The sequence below is a fragment of the Cheilinus undulatus genome, linkage group 10 (genome assembly GCF_018320785.1).
Source record: "Cheilinus undulatus linkage group 10, ASM1832078v1, whole genome shotgun sequence".
Taxonomy (NCBI): Eukaryota; Metazoa; Chordata; class Actinopteri; order Labriformes; family Labridae; genus Cheilinus; species Cheilinus undulatus.
Window position 1 is genome coordinate 42,770,504 of NC_054874.1, and position 16,315 is coordinate 42,786,818.

General features: G+C 41.0%; 1 protein-coding gene across 1 annotated transcript in view; it reads right to left on the reverse strand.

Annotated features, from left to right (window-relative positions):
- Positions 1–10,430: 10,430 nt before the first annotated feature.
- ankrd50 (ankyrin repeat domain 50) overlaps positions 10,431–16,315 on the reverse strand; it is a 66,426-nt gene continuing 60,541 nt past the window's right edge. The window contains exons 4-5 of the mRNA XM_041797284.1: positions 12,418–15,962; positions 10,431–12,152 (exon numbers count right to left, since the gene is read on the reverse strand). Of these exons, the coding sequence (XP_041653218.1) occupies positions 12,421–15,962 (3,542 nt within the window). The 3' untranslated portion in view covers positions 10,431–12,152; positions 12,418–12,420. The remainder of the gene's footprint in view (positions 12,153–12,417; positions 15,963–16,315) is intronic.

Genomic DNA, 16,315 nt, shown 5'->3' on the forward strand with positions numbered 1-16,315 from the left:
ATCCAACTGCTTTGCAAGGTTAATCTGTCATTGGGTTTTTACAAATTTAAATCAATAAAAAGATGCTGACTATGACCATTAGTTGTTAAATTATTTAGAAAAATACCGTTTTTTTTTTTTTTTTAAATTCTCTGAAAAAGGTGATTTCGAAGATACAAGGTATGTACCTTTGATATTAATGGCACCTTCACAGATGTGCAAGTGACCCACGGCATGGGCACCAGTACACTCGCACACACTCTGCATTGATAAAAATCTGCATGGTCTTTCCCCTTTTTAACCCAGAGGACTCAACAGCCATTATTTCCAAAAAACTTTTGAAATGTGGACTCATCAGTCCATCTCTGAGCTCAGGCTCAGAGAAGCTGACTAAACATCTGGTCTTTGTTAATATAGCTTTCTCTTTGCATGGTAGTCTTAAGTCCAGCAACACCTGCGAGCTTCAGGCAGGAAACTCAAGGATACTGATTACGTACTGATTGTTGCTCTTTCGATACCATGTGCTTTCAGCATGTGGAGTTTGCTGATATAGTAGTTGAGCACAGCCTACAGTGATAGTTGTGAACTACTGACCCACAGCTTCCCTCCCTCTCTTTCTCTACCTTTCAAAAAATGTGTGCTGAAACAAGCCGTTCTTAGATTTTCCCCTCATGATGTCATGTGGGGAGTTAGCACTGCCCAAAGGTTCATTTGACCCTCCCTGCTTGGAAGAAAGCTTGCCCTCCACTCATGATCCTCCTGTCAGGATCAGGAGAGCTACATCCATTAAGCCACACCCATTTCCAGAGAGGGGTGGGGTCAGACAGCTCATTAACATTTAAAGCTACAGACAGAGAAACAGCTCGTTCTGAGCAGGGCTTAAACAGAGAGGTTTTAAGACACAGAAATCCAATATTGGAGTGTTTTTTCAGCAACAAACTTCCCAGGCATGTTTTGGGGACCTCTGAGACCAGTATAAACTTGTCTTAAAGGGGTAAAATATGTGACGTTTAAATACTGAATCATGACCTGATGAGGCAGATAAAAATGTTCAGAAGGGCGCCACCAGCCTCATCTGTGTGGATTCGCACCCCAGCAGGTTTTGTGATTCACTGTAATGCAGGATGAAGCTTTAAAAGGTCTAGTCCAATCTGTGATAGTGAAGGTTGCACTTAAAGTAATGAAGGTGCATGGGCCATCATTTTATACTGGTAAACAGATCACACCAGTATATGCTGCTGCCAACTCTGAGGGATAAAAAACAGATATTAAAAAAACATCTTATGCAATGGATACACAGACAATCTTCCACTGGGATGAGTATTTTTTTTCTAACTGGGTGTCTGGAGTAAAATTGCTTGCCCTATTAGCAATGATGCTACTTTTGACAGCCAATCCAGGGCTCATTATTTGTGTTTTATTGCTTGAAATAAGTTTTAAATCTGGGCTTGTCACATTAATCTGATTTAAAAGAAGTATAATGAAACATTTTTGACAATAAATTAGATGAATACACTTGCCTTGGTTTGAGTTTTGCAGCGCATCAGACAAAGTTTAGCCCGAGGCAGCGTACCATTTCAAATGTACTGAATTGAGAAAAGGGTGTTTTCTTCCTCCTGAGTCTGCCTTTTCCTGTCTGAACAAATTTGAACTTTTCCTTCTTTCAAAAGTTACATCATTATTTTTTAGCAGCTGTTGCGAGGCAGAGATTACGTAAATGTAAAGCAGAGAGCGGAGAACAGGTGTGGTCAGAAACAGACTCTTTAAATTAGAAACAGCGACGCACTGACAAAGCTGTGACTGACCCCTGGAACTCTACATCAAGCGAAAACAGCCAAACACTTATAAATGTTGCTGTGAATGTACATAAACCACTCTAAGGTCAGTGGACTTCCAACTTCTACATCAGATTTTATTCAAACCCTTCAATTGCAGTCATTTCCTCCCCTGAATAGTCAAATAATTGCAGTAGATTTGAAAAAAATATTACCTTTTCGGCTCAGAGTCTGAACAATATGCTCCAACACTGGAAACTCCAGTCAATCTAATTTGAAACCCTGTATGATGAAAGGCTCTGCACGGCTGCACTTGTGTCATTATAAAAATGGATGGACTGATTTAAATACCCCTTTGTAAATTTTCTCCATGAGTCTGACACTTGGCTGCCTCCCTACCAAGTCACTGCTGGCACTGATCTAACAGTTTATTGTGCTCTTACCACTGCCAGATTTCCAGAGCAGTAATTAACGTTAGGAGCTTAAAGGTAGTTCAATATGATGTTTTCTTTAGCAGTCATTTTATTATTGTATACTTTAGGAGGTGTGGAATGGCTCACTTTTTAAAGGTTTATGTCATTCTTAAAATTTATAAGTGCCAATAAAGAGACCACAATTTCATCTCACATGAATCAGGTGTGTGGTAGCTTTTCCAATCTAAAATAAAAATCTCATGAATGTGAAGGCTGCACATGAAAAAAATCAAGAAGTGAGACATGTTTTTTATTTGCCTCAGAAAATGAACAAAAATATCCAAAATGAAAACAAATATGTCATAGTAACTTAAAAACATGTTAGATTAAGGCTCCATCCACACGGAGACGAAAAAAATACAGTCGCTAGAAAAAGTATGTGAACCCGTTGAGATTTATTGGATTTCTGCATAAATTGGTCATCAGATGTGTTCTGATCTTCATCTAATTCACAACAATAGACAAACACAGTCTGCTTAAAGTAATACTGTGTAAAAAATGATATGTTTTCATGTTTTTATTGACCAAACCATTTAAACACTCACAGTGCAGGGTGGAAAAAGTATGTGAACCCCTCGACTAATGACTTCTCCAACCTGGAGTCCAATCAATGTGATGAGATTGGATGTGTTGGTCAAAGCTGCCCTGCCCTATAAAAAACACACACCAGTGTTGAATTTGCTGTTCTCAAGAAGCATTGCTTGATGTGAACCATACCTGGCACAAAAGAGCTCTCAGAAGACCTACGATCAAGAATTGTTGACTTGCATGAAGTTGGAAAGGGTTACAGAAGTATCTCTGAAAGTCTTGATGTTCATGTGTCCACGGTAAGACAGACTGTCTACAAATGGAGAAGGTTCAGCACTGTTACTACTCTCCCTAGGCGTGGTCGTCCTGTAAAGATGACTGCAAGAGCACAGTGCAGAATGCTCAATGAGGTGAAGAAGAATCCTAGAGTGTCAGCTAAAGACTTACAGAAATCTCTGGCACATGCTAACATTTGTGTCGACAAATCTACAATAAGTAAAACATTAAACAAGAATGGAGTTCATGGGAGGACACCACGGAGGAAGCCACTGCTGTCCAAAAAACACATTGCTGCACGTTTGAAGTTTACAGAAGAGCACCTGGATGTTCCACAGCACTACTGGCAAAATATTCTGTCCATAACTGAAACCAAAATTGAGTTGTTTGGAAGGAACACACAATGCTATGTGTGGAGAAAAAAAGGCACAGCACACCAACATCAAAACCTCATCCCAACTGTGAAATATGGTGGAGGGGCCATCATGGTTTGGGGCTGCTTTGCTGCCTCAGGGCCTGGATGGATTGCTGTCATTGACGGAAAAATGATTTCCCAATTTTATCAAGACATTTTACAGGAAAACTTAAGACCATCTGTTCACCAACTGAAGCTCAACAGAGGATGGGTGATGCAACAGGACAACGACCCAAAGCATAGAAGTAAATCAACAACAGAATGGCTTCAACAGAAGAAAATACGCCTTCTGGAGTGGCCCAGTCAGAGTCCTGACCTCAACTTGATTAAGATGCTGTGGCATGACCTCAAGAGAGCAATGCACACAGACATCCGAATAATATTGCTGAACTGAAAAGGTTTTGTAAAGAGGAATGGTCCAAAATTCCTCCTGACCGTTGTGCAGGTCTGATCTGCAACTACAGGAAACGTTTGGTTGAGGTTATTGTTGCCAAAGGAGGGTCAACCAGTCATTAGCCTAGGGGTTCACATACTTTTTCCACCCTGCACTGTGAATGTTTACATGTTTTGTTCAATAAAAACATGAAAACATATCATTTTTTGTGCAGTATTAGTTTAAGCAGACTGCGTTTGTCTATTGGTGTGAATTAGATGAAGATCAGAACACATTTGATGACCAATTTATGCAGAAATCCAAGAAATCTCAAAGGGTTCACATACTTTTTCTAGCGACTCTTTTTGCTGTTTCGTTTTGAAAAAGTTTTCCATAAAGACGGGATTGTTTCAGGAAATATCCATGTAAGCTCGGAACCACTGAAAAGGACCGAAAACGCTGTAGTATATATGCCAAGCCTGTACATGGTGCTGTATTGATGCCATTAAAATGCATCAAAAGAGAGAAGAAAATCACAGAAAATTGACACAAACTTTCTTCTACTTGTCCTTCTGGTTGTTCTCCACGTTGGATTTCAGAACATATGATTTATGCGTTTCGCGGTGGTGGTAAAGAAGCATCAGATTTTGCTGTAAAAGCCATAACATGCTCGGTAGCTTCTGCAGTATGAACGCAACCCTGCTATCAGGCGTCTTATGAGAGCTACGCTATGTGTGACATAATCTTTCCAGAAAGATGCAGCTGGCCGTCCACACGGAGACAAAATGTTAGTTGTTTACGGATTTGTGCACTCTGGGACTCTTTTCAAAAAGTATCATTTACAGTCACCCAAAACGTTGTTTCTGTGTGGAATACGACAAAAAACTTTTGCATATACTCCTGAATTTGTCTCCCTGTGGATGGGGCCTAGTTGTGTAAGTCGAAATTAGTGGTTCTCAGCTGGTCTGTCCACTACCACCTTCTTAATGAGAAACAACAACTGGCTTGTGAACCCTGCTTAGAAAAAAATCCAAATTCTTAGACATGTTTAAACTTAAAAAAAGAGTAACGCAATGGTTACTTTCCCTGGTAACTAGTTACTTTTTGGGAGAAGTAACTAGAAACTATAACTAATTAATTTTTTAAAGTAACATTCCCAACACTGCGAGAAAGTGGAAGTGTTTAGGAACAACAGCAACTCAGCCATAAAGCAGAAGAGTTCTGAACTTCCACTGATAATGTAATGTGAGTACTGAAACCACGCCGAGCTTCATGAATGGCTTTCCATGGATGAGCAGCTGCTTGCAAGCCTCACCTTTTTTATTTGCATTTTTACTGTGTAAAAAATGATATGTTTTCATGTTTTTATTGATCAAACCATTTAAACACTCACAGTGCAGGGTGGAAAAAGTATGTGAACCCCTAGACTAATGACTTCTCCAACCTGGAGTCCAATCAATATCCAATATCCAATATGTAGATATTTTAATTCTATATACATTTTAATTTAATTGAAGTTTCTCCCTAAATTAATTTCTGAATGACCTGCATGCCTTTTATTTGCCTGAAATGTGTACCTTTTAAAGTTTGCGAGTCCAATATTTTATTCTTCCTTCAAAAGTATTAGTATCAGTATCGATAAAATTACATCAAAAGGTATTGGTATCATATCGAATTAAAAAACATTGGTATTGCCCATCTCTACTTTGTAGCAACAGTTTAATGAAGGCCCTTCTCTATTCCAAAATGACAACAATTGGTAGTGTTGTAAAATAATAATAAGATAAAGATGTTGGCATTTGACAGTGATTTGCTCTGCTTAAATCACTTCCTGCCCCCAGTCTGGACTTCTCCACAGTGACATGATGTTATCTGTAAAGAACCTACACTGATATTGCTCTGATAGTATTGTGCATTTCTGAAAATTAGCTGTTGGGGAGAATCACAACAGAGGAAAATAAATCATATAGAAGTATGTCTGCTTAGGGCTTCTGTAACTCATAGACTCTTTCCACATTTTGTTTTTTTCGTGCACACAATATCAACCCCCTGAAAAAAGCTCAGAGAGCTACTTTTGAGTCCCAACCCTCCAGCTGAGAACCACTGGTAGATGACGTGTTAATTCAGTATTTTGAGTGAAAGCCATCTCAACTAATAAAATGTTTTTGCAACTTAATACAATTTTTAATTAAAAATAGGAATGATAAGTTTAACCACAAAGGCATCAACATTAAGATCATCTGTGAAGGCCAGGATACTTTTACAACAGTGCCTTTTGCTCTTCTTTTGTTAGAGAAATGTCCTGTTTTGGTAAAACTGCTGCTACAGCTATCTCAAAGTTAATCTCCTCACTGGCAGCCGTTGCTTTCAGGCCTTCAGCACATTTGAACTGTTGTTGGTAAACTCCATCTCCTCAGCTGATGCTAATTGGCACGGTCATTCTCTGGCCAAGATCAAGCGATTCAGCTTGAGGCTCTGCAAGATGGATCTGTTGACAGACATGGAATCTGGCCAATTCATCTGCTTTGAAATGTTGCAAATCACGCTCATCTTTGGATTTACTACACAGGGAAATGTAATGTTTTTACTTTAGGCCTGGAGCCAGCTCTTAAAGTTTGCGGTTGACATGTCAGCTGTATTTGCAACTGTTCAAATTTCTCCTCACTACTTTAGGTCCTAATAATTTTCATAGAAGCCTATAATCAGGGATCTATTAAAGAGGAAAAACTGAACATATGAAACATGTTTTCAGGGGTACTTGTGCCATTTTCCATGAATGTTGTGCATTGTGCTCATGATTGACTGGGATACTGGTGAAACGGCACTTTTTTTTTGGGCAGTTTATGACATTTTCTCACATTAAACAGCTTAAAATCTTGAAAGCTCCCACAAATCTGTCAAAGATTGACATTGTAATTAAAGGATGCGAGACTTATATACAACTGTGCTTTGACAACATGATGTGTGCTCTGTGTTGATGAGCTATTTTGAGACTAACATATGTGCTCACAGCGTTGCAACCCACACACCAGGCACTGCCCTGCAAAGCTGCGACACTATCTTTTTAATGTTTGAACCTCCATGTTCTTCTTGCAATGGCAGTCTGGAAAAAGTATTCCTTACAAGGATGCAACAGCAGTTTTTGATTTGATAATCCCTTTCAGCACACTTTGATCTGCATGTGTGCAACAGCGAGAGCTTCTTGCTTGTGCAAAAGACGTTAGTATGAGGAAAACCTTATTGCTTAAGTGTTTTTCTGGAGTGTAAACCAGCTTTCAAAAGTTTCATACATTTAGGACTTTCAGTATAAAGTTGCATTTGGAACATCTCAGCCACAACTGTCGCCATGTTGTGTATATTGCGTGGGAGCCTGTTAGTGCTGTATCCAAAACAAGGGCATGGGTGGAGAAGAACCAGATGTGGCCACTGGCAGATGCTTCATAAGGAGATCCTCCAAGCTTGGACAGGACATACTACATTACATCAGTACCAGATGGTTTCCTCATTAACACCCACCCTCTGAAAACATGAAGAAAAGACTGTGCTCAAAGTCCAAAAGCCGTATACTGCTCTAGAGGTGCTTTTTTCTCTGTGAAATGTTGGATAATGGCCGACAATTAAGCCTAATTAGTCTGTGTATCAACTCAGTCCAATCCTTGTTCTTTGCACCATAGGCTTAAAATGCTTCAGACGCTATTAAACACTTAAAAAATGCCTCTATTTCAGTTTAAATAACCTGTATGGTATGATTCATAATGACAGCCAAGGAATCCAGTTACAGTGTCTAACATATAAATAATGTCAGTTTGTGAGATATCATAAAATGTGTGTGAAACCTTCACAGATCTTCAAACCATTGCCATCTGTGTACTTGATCTCTCTGGCAGCTCCTGTTCGACTGCCATGAACTGAGTGAACTGGAGGGAAGGAGGGGGCAGCGGCAGCACTTGGCACACTCCTGTGCTCCACTTCAGCATGATCCATGTGTCGTGCTGCCTGCAGTGTCCTGGTTTGGCCCTCCACCATGGAATGACCAACAGTGAGGTGGCTATTAAATGCAGTTCTGCACACTCAATGCTTGTCAAAGCAGCACTTCTGTGGAGAAAAAAAAAAAAGGTCTCCAGGTAAAAATGTGTATCCCTGAGAAAATCAGTCACTGCAAATTTGTCGATTTCTGGATGCTGCCTTTATCTGTCTCCAAAAATTGCAATAAAGTCGGTGGATCTTCAGAGCTTGCATAAGCTTTTCTGTTCCAGACAAATCAATCAGTGTGCCTCGAATTCAGGAATATTGGCAGCTCAGCTACAGATAAAGTGATAAAGGGACTGTTATGACCTGAGATTGCAGGCAGTCGTTAAAAGCTGCACTTTAAAATGGGGCCACCTTAAAAACTAACCAGTGTGTTTATGCAATATTCCACATTTTTATGCAATTCAGGCTCTGGTTGTTACAGAACACCTCCAGGGCCTGAGATGATATGTTTTACCTTGTCCCTCCATTTCCTCCACTGCTAATTATTTGGTGCTTACCATGATTTATAAACTTAGATTAAGAAGTGTTAGATCATTTATCTTGTTTTAAAAGTTAATTTCTTATTTTAAGTGTGTAACTTTAAAGTATAATCTGAAATCAAGCATGATCATATCTTTTTTTTACCCAATTAGTCAGGAAGCCCTTAAATTAAGTAAAAAACAGTTAAAATAACCTGTATTAGTTCTCTCACCCACAGTCTCAACAAAATAAATCTTGTTTCAAGATTCAGTAAATGTTGAAAAATGTTAATGTAGAACTGAGATGGTTAAGAGATAACAGAGCATTGTTTAAATTTTTATTCTTCCTTTTTCTTTTGGATTGTCTCATCTTCCTTCAGCATTAAGAACATGTTTTTGTATGATGATTGCCATTTGCTCTGCGGTGCAAAAGTTGTGTTAAAATGTCTTTGAGCCATAAAAAGAATGTGCAGCAACTCTGACTCACTGTTGATTGTGCTGACAGTTTAATAAATGGTGAAAGTTGTCATACTTGCCATCCTGACTGGGATTTCAGCGGAAACATTTAGATGTATGGCCTAAAAATATGGACTGGTTTTAGTTTTAACATGGATTTAGACTGGGACTGCACGGTGGAGTAGGGGTAAGCGCTGCTGCCCCACACCCAGAAGGTCCCTGGTTCCCTTCCTGGCCAGGGCCTTTCTGTGTGGAGTTTGCATGTTCTCCCCATGCATGTGTGGGTTCTCTCCAGTTTCCTCCCACCACCAAAAACATGCTCATTAGGTTAAAATATAAGAAATATATTTGCTTCTTTTGAGTATATTTCACTAATTTTTAGGCTGTAGAAAGTTCAGTTCTAAGAAATCTCAGCTTAAAATCAGCATTTCTGCTGATTTTAAGCCTTTTGAAGGGTTCTGCCAACTTGTTTCTAGATTTAACAATCTTATTACAAAAAATCTTACCAAGTCAAATTATTTCACTGCACTGGCAGATAATTTCACTTGATTTGAGAAGATTCAGACTAGAATCAAGTTTTTTTTTCTTAAATCTACAGATCATTTTATCAGTGTCAGGCCTTACTGTCAATGTGACGTGACAATACTCAAGCACATGTCCACTCCAACTTTAGGTGGAAATGATTTGATTTTGAGGTCGAAATTCAAGGTTGTTAGGCCTCATATTAATGTCCACTCTGACTTAAGGAATAACTAAATAATTTATGAACTCAAAGGTCACCTGGACTTCATGTTCAATCCCTGTTGTGAATCTCATCAATGCTTTGAGTTCCCTCAAATTAGGCACAAATGCCCACTCTGACTCAAGGGTGAACTGATTTGTTTTTGGAAGTTTAAGGTCTTTGGGCCATATCTTCACTCCTTTCTTTTGAATGTATCTCAAGAACACTTTGAGGGAATTCCTCAGAATTTGGCACAACTGTCCATTCTGACTAAAAAAGAATAGACTATTTAAGAGGTACGAGGCCATTAGAACTCATGTTTATCTCTTGCTTTTGTGATACAACAACCATCTGAGGGATTTTCTTCAGATTGGATACAAACGTCCACTCCTACTTGAGAATTAACTGGGGAATTTTAATGTCAGATTTAGTCATGGTCATTGGACCTTGTGTACAGTCCTTGTTTGTAACTTAAATATCTCAAGAATGCTTTGAGGGGTTTTCCTTCAAATTTGGCACAAAAGTCTACTCTGACTGAAGGATGAAATTATTCAACTTTGGAGTCCAGTGTCAGAGGTCATGGTTATTGGGACTCATGTTGATCCCCTGCTTTAAATGAGAAATTTTCTTACACTTTTTACACAAATGTCCACTCTATCTGAAGGATGAACTGAATAATTTTCAGGTGCAAGGTTGATAGACCTATTGTTCATTCCTTGTTTTTAAGTGTGATGTGGCATGAGCCTTTTGAGGGATTTCTATAAATTATGGACAAATGTCCATTCTAATTAAGGGTGAACTGATTAGATTTTAAAGGCTGAGGGTCATAAGACCACATGTTAATCCATTTAATTAGAAGACCTTATATGGGCACAACAATTTAGTATTAGTTGGTTCTGTGAATTCCAACCCCCCTTTAATTGAAGATGATGGCAAAAACAACACTTTTTTCAGCAGTAAAGCAAATATGTTTATTAAGCACTTTAATATACATCAGAAAATTCCACTTCATATAATACAGGAATTCTTTTTAAATGAAAGTTGAATGTACATGGTAAGCTATTTACAATCCAATCACTGACAGTCAAATCAAAGATGACAGACAAAACACAGTCAAGACAAACAAGAGAACTGTTTCATAAGACTATACAGTATGTTTTCCAACACTGTTTCTAGACCTGATCCTGATCCTGCCTCCAATCCATCCTTTGACTCTTCATAGCATATATTTGAGCTACTGTGGCACCAAAGAGCTGAGAAGCTTTAACATGGGCTTAGATGTGTTTTTGTATGCGATAGGTTCCTACTCCCTCTGAACCCAAAAAATAGCTCACAGCTGACGATATGAGAAGCCTGCAAAAATATGACACAGCCTTTAAATGCTAACGCAGCTCCACACGGTTCATGACAAACAGATGTTTCAGTTCCCTCCGCGTCACAGTCGAGCATCTCCTCCCCTCCATCCCCTGCAGGGTTAACTACTGCTGAGCTGATATTCAGCTCCTTACAGGGAGGAGGTGGGACAGTGTAATGCTGTCTCTACTTTGGCTTTAAAACTCTGCAATGCAAATAAAATCATTCACAGCTATGAGTTGTCTAAATGGCTGAACCCTTATTGAGCTGTTTGGTGTCATGCCCCCTGAAAAACCCCAGCAGGAATTACTGGAAAATAACCACATGACAAGAGGGAAACAAAGCTTGGATTTTGTTTCTTGCATTGCATTGGGTTAACTCTGCGGACAAATGCCTTTCTTTAAACCGCTGCTTTCACATGTAACCACTGCCTTTAGCACCAAACTCTTGCTGATGGTACACAATGAGTTTTTAAATATTTTTTGAGCACACAAAATCATAACACACAGGCAACTGAAAAATCCCATAGGGACAAAATGATCTTTTTTTGTTTTTTACATTTTCAATGAAATTTCCCCCTTTCTAGATTTTTGTAACAATACACACACAGCCAACAAAACTGGGAGTCCAAAATAACTGCAGGCAACTTCTGAACACAGCACCATGGTAGAGCAGAATGCAACACAAAATGCAGAAAAGTGGCTTTTCTTCCAAAAATAAATATGCTTGTATATACTCATGAATTAAATTGCCATAGCTATTGACATATTACATACAACATAGGTTTAGCACACAGATTATTTGGGGTCTCTAGAAAGGCAGACTATCAATGCGCTTAATATCATACCATGGCAATCGATACTGTTATGTCCTGTGGTTTGTGACAATGCACTCAGTGGCACATCGCTGTCAGGGTGAAAAAAGTCGACACAACAAACTTAAAATAATAAAACAAAAGCATTGGTATGTCTCAAACAGTTCTTGATAAAACTTGGATGGGTTACAAAGTGAGTAAGAACAAATGCATGTCTGTCATTTTACTCTTAAAAGTGCATACACTGTTTATTAAATAGCATTACATTAAATTAAAATGAAAGTTTGCATGAATACATGAAGAAGGCTGTAACAGATGTAGGCACATTGATGTTTCAGTTCACATAAGCCTTAGGCAGCAGTCAACAATTATCCCCGGTATTGTTTTAAGGTCTCCCAATGATGAATACAGATCTTTTGTTTTTTTTTCTATGCAGATGAACACAGTTGCTTTGGCACATTCCCTCCAATGTCTGCATGATGAACGGCATTTGAGACATCTGAAACAGTACAGGAAGGATTTGGGTTAGTGTTGGAAAAAAATCTGCTTATCCAGATTGAGGCATTCTTCATGCAATTAAATCCAGCTAATCGTGGCTGTGGTGAGTACAATCCAGCATGACCTAAAAGACAGCCCAGCCTTAATATAGCTACTGTGAAACAAAGGACAAGCTAAAGGATTGTGTATTTGCTGTCTCCCTGACCTTCATGTCAACTTTTGAGCCAAATGCATGAACAAAAGAACAAACTGGAAGACAAGCTTACCAGCTATAATGGAGTCTCCTTTTTGTAGTTGAACCCAGGGTCTGATCCTTCAATCTGCAGTTTCAGGGCTTGTTTAAGGCTTAGCTCGGTTTCCCCAATTGGATAGTTCTCTAAAACATCTTGGTGGCCTCTGCTCTGTACAGTCCGAGGAACTGACACCCTACTCAGGAAAACCTGATTACCCTGTAGATGATAGTTGGGGTTGGTCATGATACCATTGCGCTTCTTCTCCGAACAGCTCTGCTGCTGGATGAAGTACTGATCTTGGCTTTGCCCCCTTTCTGATCGAATTGATCCACCTATCATGATCTTGCAGTGGGGATCCTTCACTGAAATGTTTGCCACTGATTTGTTGAGGGCAATCCTCTTGTCAAACTGTGTCATTTCATACTCCAGAACCTGACCTTGGATGGATCCACTGTTTTTGAGTTTCTTCTTGTCGCCCAGGGCTCCTTTACTGTTTGAGGTCTCATTTCCGGTCTTACTTCCCTTTGTTGACTTTAGACCTGATTTTAACATAGACCAGTCGAAATCATTTGAAGGAGATGATGGCTGCTGGCCAATGGACTTTGTTGTCGAGGAGGGGGACACAATAGACTGTCTGCTCCGGCTACGGGGCAGTGAATGCTGTTGGATTTGTTCTGTGAATGTCAGTCCATGGAAACTGTCGATCGGCACGGTCTGCGCTGTAGCTGTGGACGATGTGGTTCTCAGGGAGGAGTTCTTAGAGCTCTTGAGGGAATTATTTGAAAGGGAGGATTTCTGTCTATCTACTGTTGAATCAGGTGATTCTGAAGGGGAGCTGAATGCATGGACTGGCCCATTGGTTAGACCACGTCCAGAAGACTGCAAATCTCCTGCCCCAGTGCTGCCAGAACTACTTGATTTAATGGTGAGGGACTGCATTTTACCAGTCACAGCCAATGGTGTTTTTTCTTCCATGGTGTGAACTGGAGAGGGATTGCAGCCATTTAGACTTGTGGCTCCATACTTTTCCAGAAGTTTTATTATCGTTGAATGGCCACCTTTTGCTGCAACTCTCATTGCTGTTCGTCCAAACTGATCAGCGTGGTTTGGGTCAGCACCATTTTCAAGAAGTATTTGCACAACATCAATGTGACCCTCCTGTGCAGCTATGCCTAGTGCTGTAGCACCCTGGTTGCATGTATGATCCACATGGGTGCCATTCTCTATCAAAAACTGCACGACTTTTGTGTGTCCTTGCCATGCAGCAGACTGGAGGGCAGATCGCTTCTCATTGTCACAGGCATTCACATCAGCATGATAGTTTATCAGCAGCCTCACCATTTCAACATGCCCTTGCCAGCAGGATACATGTAGGGCTGTTCTTCCCTCAGTGTCACATGCTTCTACATTCGCACCATTTTCAAGGAAATACTCCGTCATGGCAAGCTGATTTTCAAGTGCCAATATGTAGAGTGTAGGGCGGCCGTCTGCGTCTTTGTAATCAATATCGGCACCGTGGCTCAGCAGCAGTTCAACAATGTCCCTGTGGCCTTCTAGTGCAGCAACCCTGAGAGCATTCCTTCCATCATATCCCCTCTCGTCAATGCATGACTTGTTTTCCAGAAGAATTTGCACACAGTCGTAATGTCCCTCTTGTGCAGCCAGTATCAGCGGTATCCTCCCATCATTATCAACCTCTGTGCAACGAGCACCTTGCTCAATGAGGGCGTCACACACTTGGCGGTGTCCCTCAAACGAAGCCATGTGTAGCGGGGTCCAGCCTGCATCATCCCTGTGATTCTCATCCAGACCTCTGTCCAGCAGAGTTCTGACCACCTCGACATTGCCCTGAGCAGAAGCAATGCTCAGCACAGTCCTTCCCTCACTGTCGATGCTATCAACAGCTGCCCCCCAGAACAGTAAAGTGTTGACAACAGAGGCATGGCCCATTGATGCAGCAGCAAGAAGAGGTGTTCGACCATTGTTGTCTGTGTGGTCAACATCAGCTCCGCCTTCCAAAAGCAGATCAACCACATCGACATGTCCTTCATAGCCTGCCACAAGAAGAGGAGTCATGCAGTCTTTATCACAGTGGTCGACCTCTGCTCCCCTGTCAATCAGAAGGCTCACAACAGAAGCATGGCCTTTACTTGCAGGAACGCAGAGAGCGGCAACTGAGAGGGCAGTCCTCCCATCCACGTCTTCATGATTCACTTCTGCCCCGTGGTCCAAGAGGTGCTCAACAATCTCTCTGTGTCCCATGTATGCTGCAGCAATGAGAGCTGTTCTTCCTTCGTTGTCTGCCTTGTTGACTTCAGCCCCATGCTGAAGAAGGTTCAGCACTATGTCCTCATGGCCTCCCCAAGCAGCAGCTCTCAAAGCCGTTCTACCATCAGCATCAGCACAGTCCACTTTGGCACCAGCATAAAGCAAAGCAGATACAACCTCTGAATGTCCACCCCAAGCTGCTGAGCGCAGGGCAGTCCATCCATCATGGTCTGTGTGGTTTATATTGGCCTCACAACCAATTAAGCAGTTAACCACTTTGGTATGGCCTTGCCTTGCAGCAAGTGTAAGTGCTGTTTGCCCATGGTTGTCTTCAAGCTCCATATTTGCCCCTCTAGATATGAGTAAGTTAACCACATCAAGGTTTCCACTGTATGCAGCGTTGGCCAGAAGAGTTCTCCCACTAGAGTCGCACTGGTTCACAGATGCACCGTTGTCAAGTAATGTCCGTATTGAATCCTCTCTTTCCAGGGCCTGTTGCACGATGCATGATGCGTGGTCATCCTCATTGTTTACATGGGCTCCAGCTTTCACCAGAAGTTGCAGAACCTCCTGTTCTCTTGGTATGGAGGTGGTCAGAGAGTCTTTAGCAGGAGTTCCATTCCAAACCATCCAAAGAGCCAGATTAAATGGCTCAATCTGCAGATTGGAATTGACAAGGTGCAGTGCAAATTCCTGCACTTCAAGTGGTTTAAGCTGCTTGGCCCGACAGGTGTAACTCATTGCCAACATCCTGTGTCCCTCGGCTGCATTGCACAAGTACTTCTGGGTGCAGTGCTTAACATCCAGTAGCCACTCTGCAAAACTGTAGTGAAAAAGGATTTTAGTATTCCCAAGGCCATCAACCAACAACTTGGAGAGAATGTCCATCTTCTTTTGAAACTCTTCCATTGTCAGTGTCATGTTTTTGGTCCACACTGCGTGGTACAGTTCCTTGATGGTGAGTGGCCTGCAGGTTGCCAGGATTACATTAAGGATGGGCTGTACTTTGGCAAACTGTTTCCTGACAAACAGTCTCTGGCAGAGCCACAGGTAGAGGCCATTGAGAGTGCCTGGGATATCACGGATCTCCCGGAGCATGATAAAATTTTCCACTACGCCATCCAGAACGCGCTCCAGGTATAGGAAACAGCCACTGCTTTTGATGTGGAGTTGGTTGAGCATCTCAGCTGTCTCCTTGGTCAGGTGCTGCCTCAGGGCTTCCTCCTGGTCCAGTCGGTGGAGGATGTACTGTTGCACATCCTTGACAATGTAGGCCTTCCGTAGATCATCAAGGCTGATTTTGCGGAATCCTGAAAGAAGAGAAAAGGACATTAGATTATTTGATTCAGATATTTATTATATGTAAAGATCTACGGATACAAAGGAGCATATTTTATATTACTAGAAAAGCACTCGGGAGAGCGCAGACCTCCCCCATTAGCCCTATCTCCCAATAGTGAAGAATCCTTCAAAAAAATTCCTGGATCCAGACGGTGATCCCGATCACTCCAATATCTAATCTGTTCTTCCTAATGTCATTTCTGACATGTCCTGAAAATTTCATCAAAATCCATCCATAACTTTTTGAGTCATGTTGCTAACAATCTAACAAACAAACCCTGCCGATCACATAACCTCCTTGGTGGAGGTAAATATTGCCTGA